This window comes from Ranitomeya variabilis, chromosome 4 (assembly GCF_051348905.1).
Source record: "Ranitomeya variabilis isolate aRanVar5 chromosome 4, aRanVar5.hap1, whole genome shotgun sequence".
Taxonomy (NCBI): domain Eukaryota; kingdom Metazoa; phylum Chordata; class Amphibia; order Anura; family Dendrobatidae; genus Ranitomeya; species Ranitomeya variabilis.
Window position 1 is genome coordinate 304,742,857 of NC_135235.1, and position 17,455 is coordinate 304,760,311.

Sequence of the window (17,455 nt, forward strand, 5' to 3'; positions counted from 1 at the left end):
TATATAATCGTCTAAGGCTAGGTTCACATTGCGTTAATGGCAGTCCGCTGACGGAATCCGTTTCATAGCGGCACTAACGCTATGTAACGGATCCGTTAGCGCACCCATTGACTGCCATTATGTAGCGCATCGCTAACGCATGTCATAATCGGTATGCGTTAGCGATGTTCTGTCATTCTGTGACGGACCCTCGGACGCAGTCTGCAGCGTTTCGAGGCCGTCACCCGCTAGCGCAGATAGAGCCGATTATGACATGCGTTGCGATGCGCTACATAATGGCAGTCAATGGGTGCGCTAACGGATCCGTTACATAGCGTTAGTGCCTAAGGGATACTTCCGTCCGTCTGTCTGTCTGTCACGGAAATCCCGCGTCGCTGATTGTTCGCGGTCTGCCAGCCGTGACCAATCAGCGACAGGCTTAGTCCGGCCGCGAATTGGCTACTCCCTACTCTCCTCCAGTCAGTGCCCCCTCCCTACTCCCCTCAAGTCAGCGGCTGTGTGTCGCCCCATCCCGAACCAACTTTTTACTATTGATGCGGCCTATGCAGCATCAATAGTAAAAAAATATAATGTTAAAAATAATAAAAAAATGTGCTATTCTTACCTTCCGACGTCCACCGATGCGCGCGATGCGGCCGCCAGCTTCCGTTCCCAGAGATGCATTGCGAAATTACCCAGATGACTTAGCGGTACCGCTAAGTCATCTGGGTAATTTCGCAATGCATCTCTGGGAACGGAAGCTGGCGGCCGCATCGCGCGCATCGGGACAGCTTCGGTGGACGCCGGAGGGTGAGGATATAACTATTTTTTATTTTAATTCTTTTTTTTTTTTTAACAGGGATATGGTGCCCACACTGCTATATACTGCGTAGGCTGTGCTATATACTGCGTGGGCTGTGCTATATACTGCGTGGGCTGTGCTATATACTGCCTGGGCAGTGTTTTATACTACATGCGCAGTGCTATATACTGCAGTGGCTGTGCTATATACTACGTGGCTGTCTGTGCTATATACTACGTGGCTGTCTGTGCTATATACTACGTGGCTGTCTGTGCTATATACTACGTGGCTGTCTGTGCTATATACTACGTGGCTGTCTGTGCTATATACTACGTGGCTGTCTGTGCTATATACTACGTGGCTGTCTGTGCTATATACTACGTGGCTGTCTGTGCTATATACTACGTGGCTGTCTGTGCTATATACTATGTGGCTGTCTGTGCTATATACTACGTGGCTGTCTGTGCTATATACTACGTGGCTGTCTGTGCTATATACTACGTGGCTTTCTGTGCTATATACTACGTGGCTGTCTGTGTTATATACTACGTGGCTGTGTTAAGCGCGATGTACATACATACATACATACATACATATTCTAGAATACCCGATGCGTTAGAATCAGGCCACCATCTAGAGCTTTATAAGCGACCGGACTGCAAAAAGTGAAAGTCCCATAGTGGTACAAAGTAACAATAAGTGAAAAAAACTGTAACCAAAAAAAAAAAAAAAAAAGCAAAAGCACAAAATAATAAAACCATTTAAAATATATTGTACCCATCGTTAATATATTTATGGGAAAAAAAAAATAAAAAGTACACATTTGGTATTGCCGCATCCGGAACGACCTGATCTATAAAGTGTCCCACTAGTTAACACCGCAGAAAAAAAAAAAACACACAAGGCAAAAGACGATGCTTTATCATCATAGCGCTGAACAAAAAAAACAGAATAAAACGTGATCAAAAAGAAAAGTAAATACAGCATCTCTGAAAACATCATCTTCTTCCCAAAAAAAAAAATGTGAAATGTGGTATCGCTGTAATTGTACTGACCCAAAGAATAAAGATGCCTTATCAATTTTACTGCACACGGACAGACATTAAAAAAAATTCCTGACTTGCTGGCTTTTGTTCATTCTGCCTCCCAAAAATCAGAATAGAAAGAGAAAAACAAAATAACAGGTGGCCAAAAATGGTACAAATAAAAATGTCAACTCAGCAAAAAACAAACCCAAACATGACTGTTGGCAGAAATAGGAAAAATTATAGCTCTCAAAATATGGTGATGCTTTTTGCAAAAAAAAAAGCATAGTAGTGTGTGACAGCAGCCAAACATAAAAAAGTGATATAAATCTGGTATCGCTGTAATCGCACCGACCCAAAGAATAAAGTAGTCTAATCACTTACACTGCACAGGGAATGGTGAAAAAAATAAATAAAACACTTTTCACCTGCTGCTGATTTGTTCATTCTGCCTCCCAAAGATCGCAGTAAGGATTGGATCACAATCAAGCACGCTACGCTGAACGCTTACACCAGGGTTTCCACGTATATTTCTGAAATAAATTATTCAGATGGAACTCCGGCAAAAGATTCCCTATAATGAGGGAGATGGAAGCACTGTGGACACCGTCTGGCCTACAATCTGGTGCTGCACCTCTGAAAAAAAAAAAAAAAAAAAAGGACAACCCTGAACAGAGGCCAGACGGAGACCAGAGTAACATTACTACTTGAATATAGTGAATGGATCCCTCAGGGGTTTCATCTGAATCACATCATTCAGAGATTTAGATGGAAACCCCAATATAATTGCTCAACATAGAGCGCAGGATTAAAGTTATCTCAAATGTTATGCAAAATGTTCCCAACAAAAGCTTCAACTCAATACACAAAAAGCAAGTCCCCACACAGGTCTGTCATTTGTTAATGGAAATTAAGGGGCTTCCATGTTACTGATGGTACAAAGGCTCTGGAAAAGTGAAATGGCTACTTGCCCCCCACAAAATAAATTCAGCAAATTCTGCGTATCCAAATGGCCTCCTCCCTTCGGAGAACCAACTTTTGTTGAATACCAGGAGTTAGCGTCCATGTTTGGCATTTCTGTATTTATGAAAGCCCGCCTAATTTACAGGTGTGTGAGCTTGCCACAATGTACGGGCACTACACCGTACCAGGTTTTACAACAGCAGTTTGCAATTTTTACTCAGCAACATCAACTGCTGCTTGTTTCTGGAAAACACATCGAGTCAAAATCGTCACTACACTTGTAGATAAATTAACAAAGTGGAATAATTTACAAAATGGGGTCACTTGAGGCGATTCTGCTCTTCTAGCACTTAAGGGCTTTGTATATGGAGTCCACATTCTATACTAGGAAGATCTGCGCACCAGGAGGCAAATAGCGCTCTGTCCCTCCAGAATCTCACTGTATGGCTAATTTGTACTATATAGCCACATATGGGGTATTTGTACATTCAGCAGAAATTGTGGACACATTTTGGTGTCATTTTTACCAATTTAACGGTGAAAATGTAAAAATTTGGGGCGAATACAAAATTTTGGTGGTAAAAATGCATTTTTTTCTTCACTGCCCAAAGGTTTAAAATTCTGTGACACTGTGGTATCAATATTATCACTGCACCCCTAGATGAATTAATTGTGAGGTGTAATTTGTAAAATGAGGTCACTTATGGGGGCTCTGCTGTTCTGGCATCTCAGGGGCTCTGCTAATGTGACATCATAAACTAAAACTAGTCCAGCAAAATCTGAACTCCGACATGGCACATCGTTCCTTCGGAGCTTTGCACTGTGCCTCAAAAGTAGTTTTCGACCACATATGGGGTATTGCACAACAAATTTTGGGATCTATTTTCTCCTATCCTTGTGAAACGGAAACAATTTGGGGCTATAACAACATTTTTCTCAAAAAATATATATTTTTTATTTTCACAGATAAATGTTGTAAAATTCTGTGAATCGCCTGTAAGTTCAAGGTGCTCACCACACATTTAGATAAATTTCTTGGAGTCTAGTTTTCAAAATGGGGTCACTTGTGGGGGTTTCCACAGTTTAGGCACATCAGGGGCTCTCCAAATGCGACATGACACCCACAAACCATTCCATCAAATTCTGTGTTCTAAAACATCACTCCTTCCTTTCTGAGCCCTGCTGTGTACCTTAACAGTAGTTTTCCCTCACATAAGGGGTATCTGCATACTCAGGAGAAATTTCACAACAAATTTTGGCATTCATTTTCCCCGGTCACCCTTGTGATAAAGAAAAAAAATTAGGGGCTAAAAACATTTTTGTGGAAAAATGTGATTTCTTTATTTTCACAGCTGAAGGTTATAAATGTCTGTGAAGCACCTGGGGGTTCAAAGTTCTCACCACACATCTAGATAAGTTCCCTGAAGGGTCTAGTTTCCAAAATGGTATCACTTGTGGAGGGTTTCCACTGTTTAAGCAAATCAGGAGCTCTCCAAATGCAACATGGCATCCGCATTCAAAATGTTAAATGGCGCTACCTCCTTTCCAAGCCCTGCCGTACACTCAAACAGTGCTTTTCCTCCACATATGGGGTAACATCATGCTCAGGAGAAATTGCACAACAAAGTTTGGGGTCCGTTTTCTCCCATTACCCTTGTGAAAATAAAAAAAATTGGTTCTAAAGAAAAATTTGTGTGAAAAAAAAAAAAGAAGTTAACTTCATTTTTTCCTTACACATTCCATTAATTCCTGTGAAGCACCTGAAGAGTTAATATACATATTCAATGTGGTTTTTAGGATAGTGTCACTTTTGGGTATTTTCCGTCATATAGACCCCTCAAATTCACTTAAGAGGTCTTGTGGTCCCTAAAAAAAATGGTTTTGTAAATGTATTTCCAAATAAAAAAAAAAAAAAATCAAAATTGTGCGGATGTGAAGTTGACATGTGGGAAATGTTATTTATTACATTTTTTGGTGCCATAACTCTCCGATTTAAGGGCATAAAAAATAAAAGTTTGAAAATTTCTAAATTTTCACAAATAAATGCAAGTCATATTGAACAAATTTTATCACTATCACGAAATACAATATGTCCCCAAAAAAAAAAATCTAAGGCCTTTATCAGAGTGTGGCTGGTATGTGTGGTGACAGTTTTCACACATATCGGACACATTTACACATGTAGACCCATTTAAGTTAATAGGTCTGTGCATATATCAGTGTTTCCACGGAATGTGTGTCCGCGGGCAAAATACGTTGACATGTCCGTTTTTCAACAGCAGCACGGGCCGCAAAATGTTCCGCACACGTGCATACTCATCAGTACCACATGTACCGGCGCCTGGTAAGCAGCAGTACAGTTGGTGCAGTTCCCCGGCTGAAGGCTCATTCTCCCCTGCTCTGACGGTGATCAGCGCAAGCAGCAGAGAACAATGAGCATTATATTCAAGTAATAACAGTGAAAGAAGCTGGTGGCTGATGGGACATACTCCCATCAGCCTACACCTGCTGCCGCTAATAACAGTGAGAAAAGGAGGCGGATAATGGGAGTATTCATTAGCCACCAACTGAGCTATAAATAAATAAAACGGTGTGGGTCCCCCTGTATTTTTGATAACCAATCAGGCAAAACTGACAGCTGCGGGCTGCAACCCTCAGCAGTCAGCTTTAGCAAGGCTAGTTATCAATAGAATGATGTTCACGCTGTTTTTTTTAAATTATTTAAATAAAATACATTTTAAAAAAACAGCGTGGGGTTCCCCCTTTTTTGACAACCGGCCTTGCTAAATCAGACAGCTGGGGGCTGGAATTCTCAGGCTGGTAAAGGGCCATGCATATTGACCCCCCCCAGATAAAAATAACAGCCCACATACATCCAGAAAAGGCACAACTATTAGATGCGCCAGTTCTGGTGCTTTGCCTAGCTCTTCCTACTTGCCCTGCAATGGAGGCAAATGGGGTAAATATTTGTGGGGTTGATGTCACCTTTGTATTGTCTGGTGACATCAAGCCCACTGGTTAGTAATGGACAGGTATCTATAAGACAACTCTCCATTACTAATCCTACAGTTGTATTGTAAATAAAGACAGCCTGAATAAAGTCTTTTATTTTAAATAAAAACAAAACACACTTTTCCATTTTAATAAAAATAAACAATACAAAATAACAAACACAGTTATACTCACAATGCCCATTCCATTGAGAAGCCCTTGTCTCCTGTAATAAAACAAAAATATCCCTCAGCTGTCCAACATTCTGTCCCACACCGTAATCCATGTCTGAGGATTAATAGTTTTCAACCTAGACGGTGCCAAGACGCGACCGTTCAGGCTAAGAACCACTGGTGAATGAGCTGCTACGAGCGCAGCAACGGTGACCAGCAGTTTCATCATTGACGTTACTGACGGTCACTGAGGCTGCATTCCCAGCCGGGCTGAACTGCGGTGACTTCAGCACCAGGAGAAAAAGTCACTGAGTTCACCGTGAGCGTTCCAGAGTTATTACCTCAAAGTGACACTGGTCAGAATTGTAAAATTTGGCCTGGTCATGAAGGTGAAAAGGGTCCTCTTTAATTTTATATTCTTATAGACCAGACTTTTACAGATGCCATCTACCAAATATCCATTTATTTCCTAATTTCTTTCTTTGTTCTCAGATGGTAAAAGGGATGATTTAAACTTTTTTTTTCTTTTAACTTTTTTTTTATATTTTCTACATGGTTTTAATATAACTTTTACAAATTCTATTAGTGAGTTAAAACTGCGATAATTTGGGTGCTTGAACTCTATACTGCGATGCTTTAGTATGACAGCACCATACAGTAAAAATAACAATCTCCTATAAAGTCCAGCTTCAAATCGAGTTTTTTGGGAGCACCAAGACGCCAGTGGCAGTACTTTGTCTAGTCCCTCAGCTTCAGTAACTTTACCACCGGGGGGGGCCAGGTGGTGTGGCAAACCTGGGCTCCGAGAGGCCCACCAGGAGCTATACTAACGTTAACTATATCAGCGTGCGCAATTCGCTGGTATAGTTAAGCTCGGAGGTAGTGCCGGGATACATGATCTCCACGCGCTTCCACTCTCCTTTCTGTAGAGAGCAAGCTGCTTTTAGGCCTGCGGTCTACAAAACTGGCCGAGACGCCGGCGCACATGCAGGACGTCAGGAGTCCTGGAATGGTGACATCATGTTGCCATAACGAAACTCAGGTCCTGTGTGTGCGCGCGTCGGTTACATGACAGCACGTTTGTCCACATGCGTTTTTCTGGAGGACTCGTCAAGATTGTGGATTAGGCGAGTATATGACGCTTTTTATTTTGTTCAAAACTTGTGGTGCAACTGTGGTGGTATCAGGGTATGGGGGCCCCCCTCATACATTGTATTAACTACTGTGGGGGGCCCTTATACATTGTGGGATCAATTACACAGCGTGGGAGCTAAGGTTAGGACATTTTTACCCAGTGTGAGCAAATTTGGGGGCCATTATACAGCAATGGAGTTACTGTGCGCAATTATACAGTTTGTGGATTAATGGGGGCCATTATACATAGTGGGAGATAATGTGGGGCAAATATACAGTGCGCAAGCTAGTGTTGGGGGCCTTTTACAGCTTGGGATATAATGTGGGACAGCGTAAGACCCAATAAGGGGGGTCACTATACAGCATGGGAACTAATACGGGTCAATTATATAGCGTGGTTGGTAATGTGGGGTAATATATACTGTAGGTAGGATGTACATTGCTCTGTATAAAAATACTGTGCAAGGGTAGAATACCACTCCATATAGAATAGGATACCACTCACCAGGATGGTGAGTGGACTGCAATGTGTGCCCTATGAGGAACAATCACAGGATTTGGGAATGTTTAGCTTGCAAAAAAGAAGACTAAGAGGAGACTTAATAGCTGTCTACAAATATCTGAAGGGCTGTCACAGTGTAGAGGGATCATCATTATTCTCATTTGCACATGGAAACACGAGAAGCAATGGAATGAAACTAAAAGGGAGAAGATACGGATTAGATATTAGAAAAAAAACTTTGACATTGAGGGTGATCAATCAGTGGAACAGGCTGCCACGGGAGGTGGCGAGTTCTCCTTCAATAGAAGTCTTCAAACAGAGGCTGGACAGACATCTGTCTGAGATGGGTTAGTGAATCTTGCATTGAGCAGAGGGTTGGACACGATGACCCTGGAGGTCCCTTCCAACTCTAATATTCTATGATATACTCAGTGAATAAAGAATGTGGCACTCATCGGATGAGTGCTGGATTCTCTCTTCACTAGGTAGCGTGGGAGCCAACGGCCATTATACAGCGTGGAAACTAATGAGGGTACTTGACACACACAGCACACCTCAAGATGGACATTTTAATAATGCAGCGGTCTTGGTAACGGGGCCCAGGGTGGTAGTCGTGCCAAGGGGCTGCTGTATTCCCATCACACCCCGCTGCGTTAATAAAATATCCATCTTGAGGTGTGCTGTGTGTGTCAAGTATCTCACCCACCTGTGGGTCAGAAATCCCTTCAGAATACAGAGCTCCAGTCCTTTCCTGACACACACAAATATAATCAGAGCCCTTGTTCTTTTCCAATGAAACTTTACTGAACTTGGGCCTCTTCATGACAGTTACAGTCCATCCATTTTCACAATACACGAGTAATCCATCTCCTGCGTTTTCCCTGGTCTGCTCCCTCAGCTTTTCTTCCTGCACCGTGGTTCCCAGGCCCGCAGCTTCCTGAACCATCCAGCTAGCTGATATTCAGTGTTCCAGGTCCGCTTTCCTTATCTTGGGCGAAAATTCAGGTTGCCTCCGCAATTCCTGTTTGGACCACAAGTCCCAGATGTCACGGGAGGTAACCCACAGACTAGCCACCGATTCTTCCAGGCTGCCTCGCTCTCTCAACTCTACACTGTTGCTCTGTTCAGCTTTCTGTCACAACTGTCACTTTCTTCCAGAACAATTCTCCTCACACAGCTCTAGCTCCTCCCTCTAGCCCCTCCCACTAGCCCCCCATATTGGCTGAACTATTCTTCTAGAACAATTCTCCTCACACAGCTCTAGCTCCTCCTACTAGCCCCCCTTATTGGCTGAACTATTCTTCTAGAACAATTCTCCTCACACAGCTCTAGCTCCTCCCACTAGCCCCCCATATTGGCTGAACTATTCTTCTAGAACAATTCTCCTCACACAGCTCTAGCTCCTCCCACTAGCCCCCCATATTGGCTGAACTATTCTTCTAGAACAATTCTCCTCACACAGCTCTAGCTCCTCCCACTAGCCCCCCATATTGGCTGAACTATTTAACGGTTTCTACCTTATCGCAATCTAAATCTAACATGTTGTTACTTTCTAATTCCATAGCGCCCTCTACTGTCCCAAGCACTACATAGCCCCATACTATACTAAACACTAGATTACTAACAGTCCCTACCACAAGAGGTATACTTATGTAAGCAAAACATAACACATTAGCACTTAAAGACATGACATTAATCAACACACTAAAATAACACACGCAAACGTACCCGGTTTCCCTAGGTAGGCGCAAGCAGGAATGCAGGGCCCAAACCAACCACCTGCACACACCCTGACAGTCTCAAGGTTTTTTTTCTGTTCCCTGTGTAAATGACAGACACCTTGGTGGAACTCAGTGGACCTCGACATAAGTCAATGGGATCTGTTGGGGGACGTTACATTGACGAATTCTGCACAATGCAAATGAGATCCCAGCTCATCTGCAATTCCTCCACATTCCTGTGGTGGCGCTGTAGGTAAAACCTAACCTCAGTGACCACCAATACATCTTTTTACTGACCTGTGATATAAGAGAATAGCATCCACGTACTGGTGACAATCCAGCAGCTGTCAGCTGTACACTATAGCTGACAACTTGCTGCATCAGCCACAATCAGTGTTGGTACTATTGCCGTTTAACCCCTTAATTACTGCTGTCAATAATGACTACAGCATCTAAATGGTTAACAGTGTGGGGGCTTCCTCTTTATCTTCATCGGCACCCTGAGACCTTGATTGTGTGGTCTTGATGTTTGCAATGGCAGACTTTACGGCCGTTATTTGGCCATGAATTGCCAACTACAGTGTGTCCGTAAAGTCATGGTGCACTTTTGACCAGTCACAGGATGTATTTATAGTTTACATTTTGGCGCTCTTTCTCTGGCCCAATCATATCAGACCTGTTCATGAGGAGAGATAACAAGAACCAATCAAACAACACAAACTCATTTAAGCTGTTGCTGAGCCCCCAGTCAGATTAACCCCTGATAAACTGAACTCCGATTAATATACTGCCAGTTCTGTGACATCATGCACCCACAAGCTTATGCCAACTGTGTGGGTTTCCATGCCAGTCGAGATGTGGACGGTACAGAGGAAAGTTCAGCGTGTTCTGTGGCTCGCTAAATTCGAATCCGTGACCAAAAGTGCTACGTGAATATCGGCGCGTTTATACGAAGCGCCACCACATAGGAATAACATTACTCGGTGGGATAAGCAGTTGAAGGAAACCCGCAGTTTGGTGGAGGAGAAGCCCTGTTCTGGTAGGCCATCAGTCAGTGACGAGTCTGTAGAGGCTATACGGGATAGCTACCCAAGGAGCCCTAAATAATCCGTGTGTGTGTGTGCGCTCGACAATTACACCTAAACAAGACTACAGTTCATAAGGTGTTAAAGAAACGTCTCTGTTTTACGGAGTACAAATTGTGGCTGTTGACCACTATCAAACCGGCGGATAGACCCAAATGATGCGCGTTTGCTACAGATATGTTTCATGAGATCGACAATGATGTAAGATTTTTGCGGAAGATTGTGTTTAGCGATGAGGTGACCTTCCATATCTGTGGACATGTTCATCACCATAACGTCCGAATATGGGCTGCTGAACATCCTCATGCCTACGATAAGTACAAGCGTAACACCCCTAAGGCCTCTTTCACACTTCAGTTGTTTGGCGTCAGTCTAAATCCGCCATTTTCCTCAAAAAACGGATCCGTTTTTTTTTTTCGACGGATTCGTTTTTTTCCCCATAGACTTGCATTAGCGACGGATTGTGACGGATGGTCGTCCGTTCCATCCGTCATGCGACGGATCCGTCAAAATTTGGCGGACGTCATCTAGACATTGACGGTCATTGCAACGTTTTTTGTCTGCGTTGAAATGGCGGATCGCGACGGATCCGTCGCGTCCGTCATTTCATAGAATGGCCACCTATGGGCGACGGATCCGTCGCGACCGTCATTTCGGCGGATCCGTCGCCCCAATCCGTTTTTTCAATTTTTTTCAATTGCGCATGCTCCAAAAAGTATATACAACCCCCGAGTAACGGATCCGTCAAAAAAACGGATCCGTTACATCCGTTTTTTCAACTATTGTGACGGATCCGTCGATCCGTCATTATGTCGGAAGTGACTGACGCCAAAAAACTGAAGTGTGAAAGAAGCCTAAAGTGAACGTGTGGTGTGGCCTGATGCATGATAAGGTGATAGGCCCATTTTTTAGTCGCAGAGAGGTCTGTGACGGCAAACACGTATCTTGACATGTTGGAATTGTATGCAGTGCCACGATTTCCAGAAGGTGTCATCTTTCAACAGGACCGCGCTCCTCCACACTACGCCACTATTGTTCGCGAGTTTCTGGATAGAGCATTCCCCCGGCGGTGGAAAGGCAGGGGTTCTGTCATGCCATGACCACCACGATCCCCGGATCCGACGCCCTTAGACTTTTACTTTTGGGGTTATGTGAAGCAACAGGTGTACATTGAACGTATCAGCGACATTAATGACTTAAAACAGAGAATCACAGACGTTATTAACTCTGTTACACCAGATGTCCTTACTCGTGTGTGGCAAGAACTTCACTATCGTTTGGATGTGTGTAGTGCAACAAATGGAGCCCACATAGAACTGCACTGAATAAGTATGAAACTGGGAGAGTTTTTCTTTTATTTGGAGCAGTTTTCACATTTCTATCGTTTTTTGTTGCTTTCCAGTGACTGGTCAAAAGTGCACCATGACTTTACAGACACACTATATGGCGGTCTGATCAGAAATTATCAGCATCTAGATGGTAAAATAAAATTTCTTCATTTTTGTTATGCCACTTTGCATTCATTCCTGAAAAGCACCTGAGGGGTTAATAAACTACCTGAGAGCAATTTTGAATACGTTGAGGGGTGCAGTTTTTAAAATGGTATCACTTTTAGGAGGTACCAATATATAGGTCCCCCAAATCCACTTCAAAACTTAATAGGTCCATTAAAAAAATAGAGTTTTGTACATTTCCTTGAAAAAAATGAAAAATTACTGCTACAATTTTAAAATACTAATAAAATAAAAACATTTGACAGATGGTGCTGATGTAAAGCAGAGATGATGGAAATGTTATTTATTACTGTTTTTGTGTGGTATGACCATCTGGATTAAAGTGAATCATTCAAAGTTTGAAATGTACACATTTTTTAAATTTTTTGTAATGTTTCTGGTATTTTTATAAATAAAACACAGAAAATATCAACATAAATTTACCATTATCATAAAGTGCAATGTGTCACAAAAAAAGTCTCAAAATCAATGTGATATGTTGAAGCATTGGTCAGATTTAAATAATATGACCCTGTCACTAAGGGGTTAAGGATTGCTGATCTGTGGGGGTCCTCACTATGTAATCAGCCTTTTTATGAGGACCCTCCAAACGAAAAATGGAATGCAAAAAGCCAACATCGCCTTTAATAACCTGTAGCTGTCTAACTATCAAAGAAGTAATCCTCCCAGCATCCTCACCCCATACACCATGCAATTACCACACAGACCAGACAGCAGCCGAGGCTCCGCACACTACCTTGCAAGGACCTCTTCCATCTGGTCAGGAAGCCTGCTGGTGGTGAGGCAACATGCGGGCAGCCCGGACAGGGGATGAATGAGGTCTCCTGCCCATTGTGAATATGTATGTACCTGTGATGTCAGCGTGATGTCACTGTGCTGGTGACCACATGTGCAGGACATGAATGGTGGGGGGGGGGGGGCGCAACCTGCAAACCAGGGCGACAGCGCAGCCAATAGCATCGCACCCACTGTTACCATGGCAACTCAGTAGCCAAGTTATCAGCGTGACGGATCGAGACGTCTTCCTGTACTTTTTTTTTTTTGTTACAAGAATAGAAACAGCATGACCATGAATTTGCTATTTTAGATCAGGTTATATTATCAGAAAAAGTCTGCAATATTTATATACAGCATACTGTATCCTGTGCAATACTAATACACAAAAGGGTAAGAGTCGGAGTCATCATTTAATGACTTAAATTTTTTTTCATGTACTGTTATATTCATTGATACTATTTGCAGGAAATAGTTCAAAAATTGTTTTTGTTCTTTTTGTCTTTAAATTGAATTTGTCACCATGTTTTTGCTACCCCATCTCAGAACAGCATAATGTAGGGGCAGAGACCCTGATTCCAGCGGTGTGCCAATTAATGAGCTGCTTGCTGCAGGTTTAATAAAATCCCTGTTTTATCTGCTGCAGATCCAGAAGTTCTCAGAATACTGAGCCCTGTATAACCCCACCCACACCACTGATTGGCTGCTTTATGTGTACACTGTGCATAGGCAGCAAATCATTGGTGGGGGTGAGGTTATACAGAGCTCATGAATATGGAGGACTATATGGCAGCAGGTTTACTAGTCCTCAAGTGATAATCTCCTGCTGTTAAAACTGATTTTAATCAAAAACTACAACAAGCAGCCCAGTAAGTGACATCAACTGGAATCAGGGTCTCTGCTCCTACACTATGCTGCTCTCAGATTAGGTGACAAAAACCTGGTGACAGATTCCCTTTAACCTTCTTTGCGCTAAAAGTCACACTTTCTGATAAAATTTGCATACAAATCTGTATATAGAATCACCCCAGGGGGGGCAGACTGGAGTACATTAGCACACAAGAAATGCGACTTTAAAAAAAAAAAATAAAATCAAAAATGAAGAATTAGCTGCATTTGAAAAACCTAAAACATAACACACAATAACAAATAAACAAAAAAAAAAAAAACAACACAAACACATGTAAAATGGCCTTAAAGAAAGGCGCAAATGAAGAGAATAAAAAGTGCAAATGAAAAACAAAAAACACAAAATTAAGAATTAATCTTTTTTTGTTTGTTTTTTGAAAGAACAGTGCTACCTTATTTACTGGCTGTGGAAGGTATTTCAATGATTGAAAAGCCCATAGAGCGGGCTAGTCGCAGCAAGACGAGGACAGTAACGCCAGCGCTGATTGGGCACAGGGCTTACACGACATAACCTCATACGAGCCCCGGGAACGTGAGTGCCGACACCACTGGAACAGCACAGTAGTGGAACATTAGTAGTGTTTTATTTTAATGGGTGCAAACATTCAGATCAACAATCATCTGGAATTATGTGGTCAAATAGGCAAACTAACATATGATTAATTTCCACATAGTTAAACAAAAGAGGTGTAATGCCGCCATCAGTACCTGATTTACAGGATATTTTACAATCATCTAGGCCCGATTCATTATTCGTCATTTATTTTCGATTTTGATTTTTTTCATTGAAGTCCAAGAATGGGAAATGTATTATTAAAATAATCGATACAAGAAGAAACTAAGGGAATAGTTCTATTGAAAACGGAGGCTGAATGATGACTTTGGCCATGACACAGGTCACTCTGCCAAAGATCATTCTACACTGGTGATGCATAAATGCAGGTGAATGGGGTCAGTATAGAGCAATCTTTCGCTGCTCATCCTGTGCTGTGGCCAAAGTTTGCTTATTCGGTCTTTCCCGTCTCATGTATACATGAATGTCTGGCTGTCTATTGCTGGCTGCAGAATGAGTTAACTGCATATTTGTCAGTGAGCTCACTCAGATTGCAACTCTTATATGTCTTTCGATTTAAAAAAAGAAAAGCGGACATCCCCTTTAAACATCCAGTATTCTTGGCGGGGTTCTCGTCTGACATTTTTGAGCGTCGTACAAAGTAAATTCGGAATTTTCTCATATTTATTTTTTTCCCCCATTTGTTCTCTGTAATGCATCCAGGGGATTTTTCTCACCTTCAGACAGCAGGTGGGGAGCGACCTACACCAGGAGGCTGGGAACATTTTCTTAATATGAAGTTGTAAACAGACTATTATGAGAGTCACTGACTGAGGATCCGAGGACTTTCCATGGAATATACTTTGCAGTGCACCATTGGGTCACTGGACTCATCTAACCATATATCCACTGGCAGACACAGACAGAAGAGGCCCCTGTGCAAGAATATATAGGCCCTTGGCAGTCCAATAACGCATCATAATGCACAATTCCACCTGCATTGCAGATGGCAGTGGCCCCCTTACCTCTAGGGTCCGTATTTCATTCCCTACATATATCTTATTGTGAAATGTAAGGAGATGAACATATTGCCCTGCTCCCCCCCCCCCCCCACACACACACGAAGACATCACCGCTGTGTAATCTGAACAATGTCCTGTGTCTTGGGTACATCTCGTCTCATGTGAAGGGTCGGATGGTTGCTGATGTAATGTGATAATGTAAGGTATTATAACCTACAGTGATGTGATGCAAGAAAGACATAGGTTAGGACATAAGGGAGTGCTTGCATAGTATGTAGGTGAAAGGGCAACAGACTGCGGGGTCAGGGAGAGCATTAATCTTGGGACCAGCCCGCAGTGGGAGGATTTAGGGCTAGGGCAAGTGACCTGCTTCCTGAAGTTAGTCAGAGAAGGTAGAGTCTGAAGAAGTGACAGGTGTGCAGTGCTGATGTTTGGGTGAGCTTCAGTAAAGGAGACAAAGGGACAATGAGATAGCGCGACTAGGAACTGACAGAATAGGCAGAGTTGCCCTCTATCTTAAAGTGGTCCTTGGATAGGACGACGTGTCATGAGAAACCCTGAGTTTGATAAATGCTGAAGATACGGACCTAAAGAGGACCGAGACTGTGGGACTAGTAGGAGTCGTGAGCGGGGGATCCAGGCCGTCCATCGCGATGGGACGCTGAGCGGGTGTAGAGAAACTCGCTGAACTGTCCTGTGGCACAACAGGACTTCAATAATTGAATACATTCTATATCCAGCCATTTTCAGGTTATTAATATAACAAAAGGTAAAACAACAAGAAGCAGCTATAAAATCTATCCTATGCAATAATCACTTAGCCCACAAAGAGGTTTACAACTCAAATGCTTGCTCCGGTTTTGTAAAACCATTGACCCGGTTTCAGAAAACCCTTGACCCATGACTGCAACAATACAACTGTACATTACTCACCCACCTCAGGTCCCAAGTCTCTGCCACGGTTTCTTGTGTCTGATTGTCTGCAGCACTAACGTCACATTGACAGGGCTGCAGCCGATCAGTGTGCTCAGTTACTGGCTGCAGTGCTGTCGTTAAAGCTGCAGACATTAACAGGTACCAGAAGCAAGAGCAGGGACCTGGGGAGGATGAGTAAAGCTTACTTTGCGAAGTTGCAGCTGGGGGAACAGATTTTCCAAAATCAGAGAACCCCTTTAATCCTATGTCTCAAAACTGAAATGCAAGTAAGCTAGACTACCGGTAATCTCCTGTCCTGACCTTAGGAGCATGCAGAGATTCTTAATTATGGGAGGAGAGAAGGCGCCTGTCCCTTTTATTGCTAAACTGTTTTCCAGCGGTATAAACAAGAAATTATATAAATTCCATATGGAAAAATCTGTAACTGTAAGATTATATTCACATCAGGCAGGAAAGCTCCTAAAGTAAACGTTAAAGGGAACCTGTCACCAGTTTTGTCATATATCAAATAAAACTATCCCTATATTCAGCACCTGTGCTGCGTTCCATAAATGCTTATATAACCTCGACTCCCCCCCAAAAGCCTTGTTAAGTTCTTCCGTGCTGTATGGAAATCGGGTCAATCCGGTCTGATGGGTTTTGGGTCTCTCCATCCCTCCCCCGGCTGCTGCTCACCGTCCTGCTTCTTTGAGTGACGTAAATGATGCCTAAGGTGATAGTTTTAGTGATTATATGACAAAGTTGGTGACAGGTTCCCTTAAATAGATACTCGTGATGGATCCCCAACAGTGGCTTCTGCTACGCACATGCCCCGGTCCCTTTGATATTCTGGTCTTCCATGTTGGGAATTGCAAATAGCATGGCGTGATCCCTGTATTGTATTTCCAAGGCCTAAATAAATGCTCCCTAGAGACACATCTGAGTCTTGGTATTGCTCCAAGACGAGTAGTAGCTCTCTTTAGTTGTCTGTGGTTTCCAGTCCCTGAGTTACTTGTCTGTGGTTTCCAGTCACCTTTCTACCTGTCTATGGAGGACTTCACCCACTTCCCTGAGATTTCCAGCATCAACCTACCTGCAGTATCCAAAATGTCTCCCTAGCTGTCTGCAGCTTCCAAGATACTCAGACTTTCTTCTTTCTCCAGAATCCTGTCTGCTACTTGTCCCTGGTCTTCTAGGGCCTTTTCTACGAGTCAGCCTGTGGTTTTCAGGACGTCTTCCTGACTGCATGCAGCTTCCATGGAAATAGACTTTCTTGTTACTCCAGAGTTTTGTCTGCTACCTGCTTGGGACTCCCTGATGCTTCCTGTTTGCCAACGTACTGTACTTCAGTAACTCTGCTATCTGTCAGAGGTGTTCAGTAACTCTGTCATCT

At 42.9% G+C, this 17,455-nt stretch overlaps 1 protein-coding gene across 9 annotated transcripts in view; it reads right to left on the reverse strand.

Annotated features, from left to right (window-relative positions):
- ACOT7 (acyl-CoA thioesterase 7) overlaps window positions 1-17,455 on the reverse strand; it is a 218,064-nt gene that overhangs the window by 189,355 nt on the left and 11,254 nt on the right. Inside the window, exon 1 of one of the 9 annotated variants that reach the window (XM_077250328.1) lies at window positions 12,626-12,775. The exons of 7 other annotated variants lie outside the window; for them this stretch is intronic. In XM_077250328.1, the coding sequence (XP_077106443.1) occupies window positions 12,626-12,645 (20 nt within the window). In that variant the 5' untranslated portion in view covers window positions 12,646-12,775. Of the gene's footprint in view, window positions 1-12,625; window positions 12,776-17,455 lie in introns of those variants that run through there. One more of the 9 variants, XM_077250329.1, reaches the window with a different exon arrangement.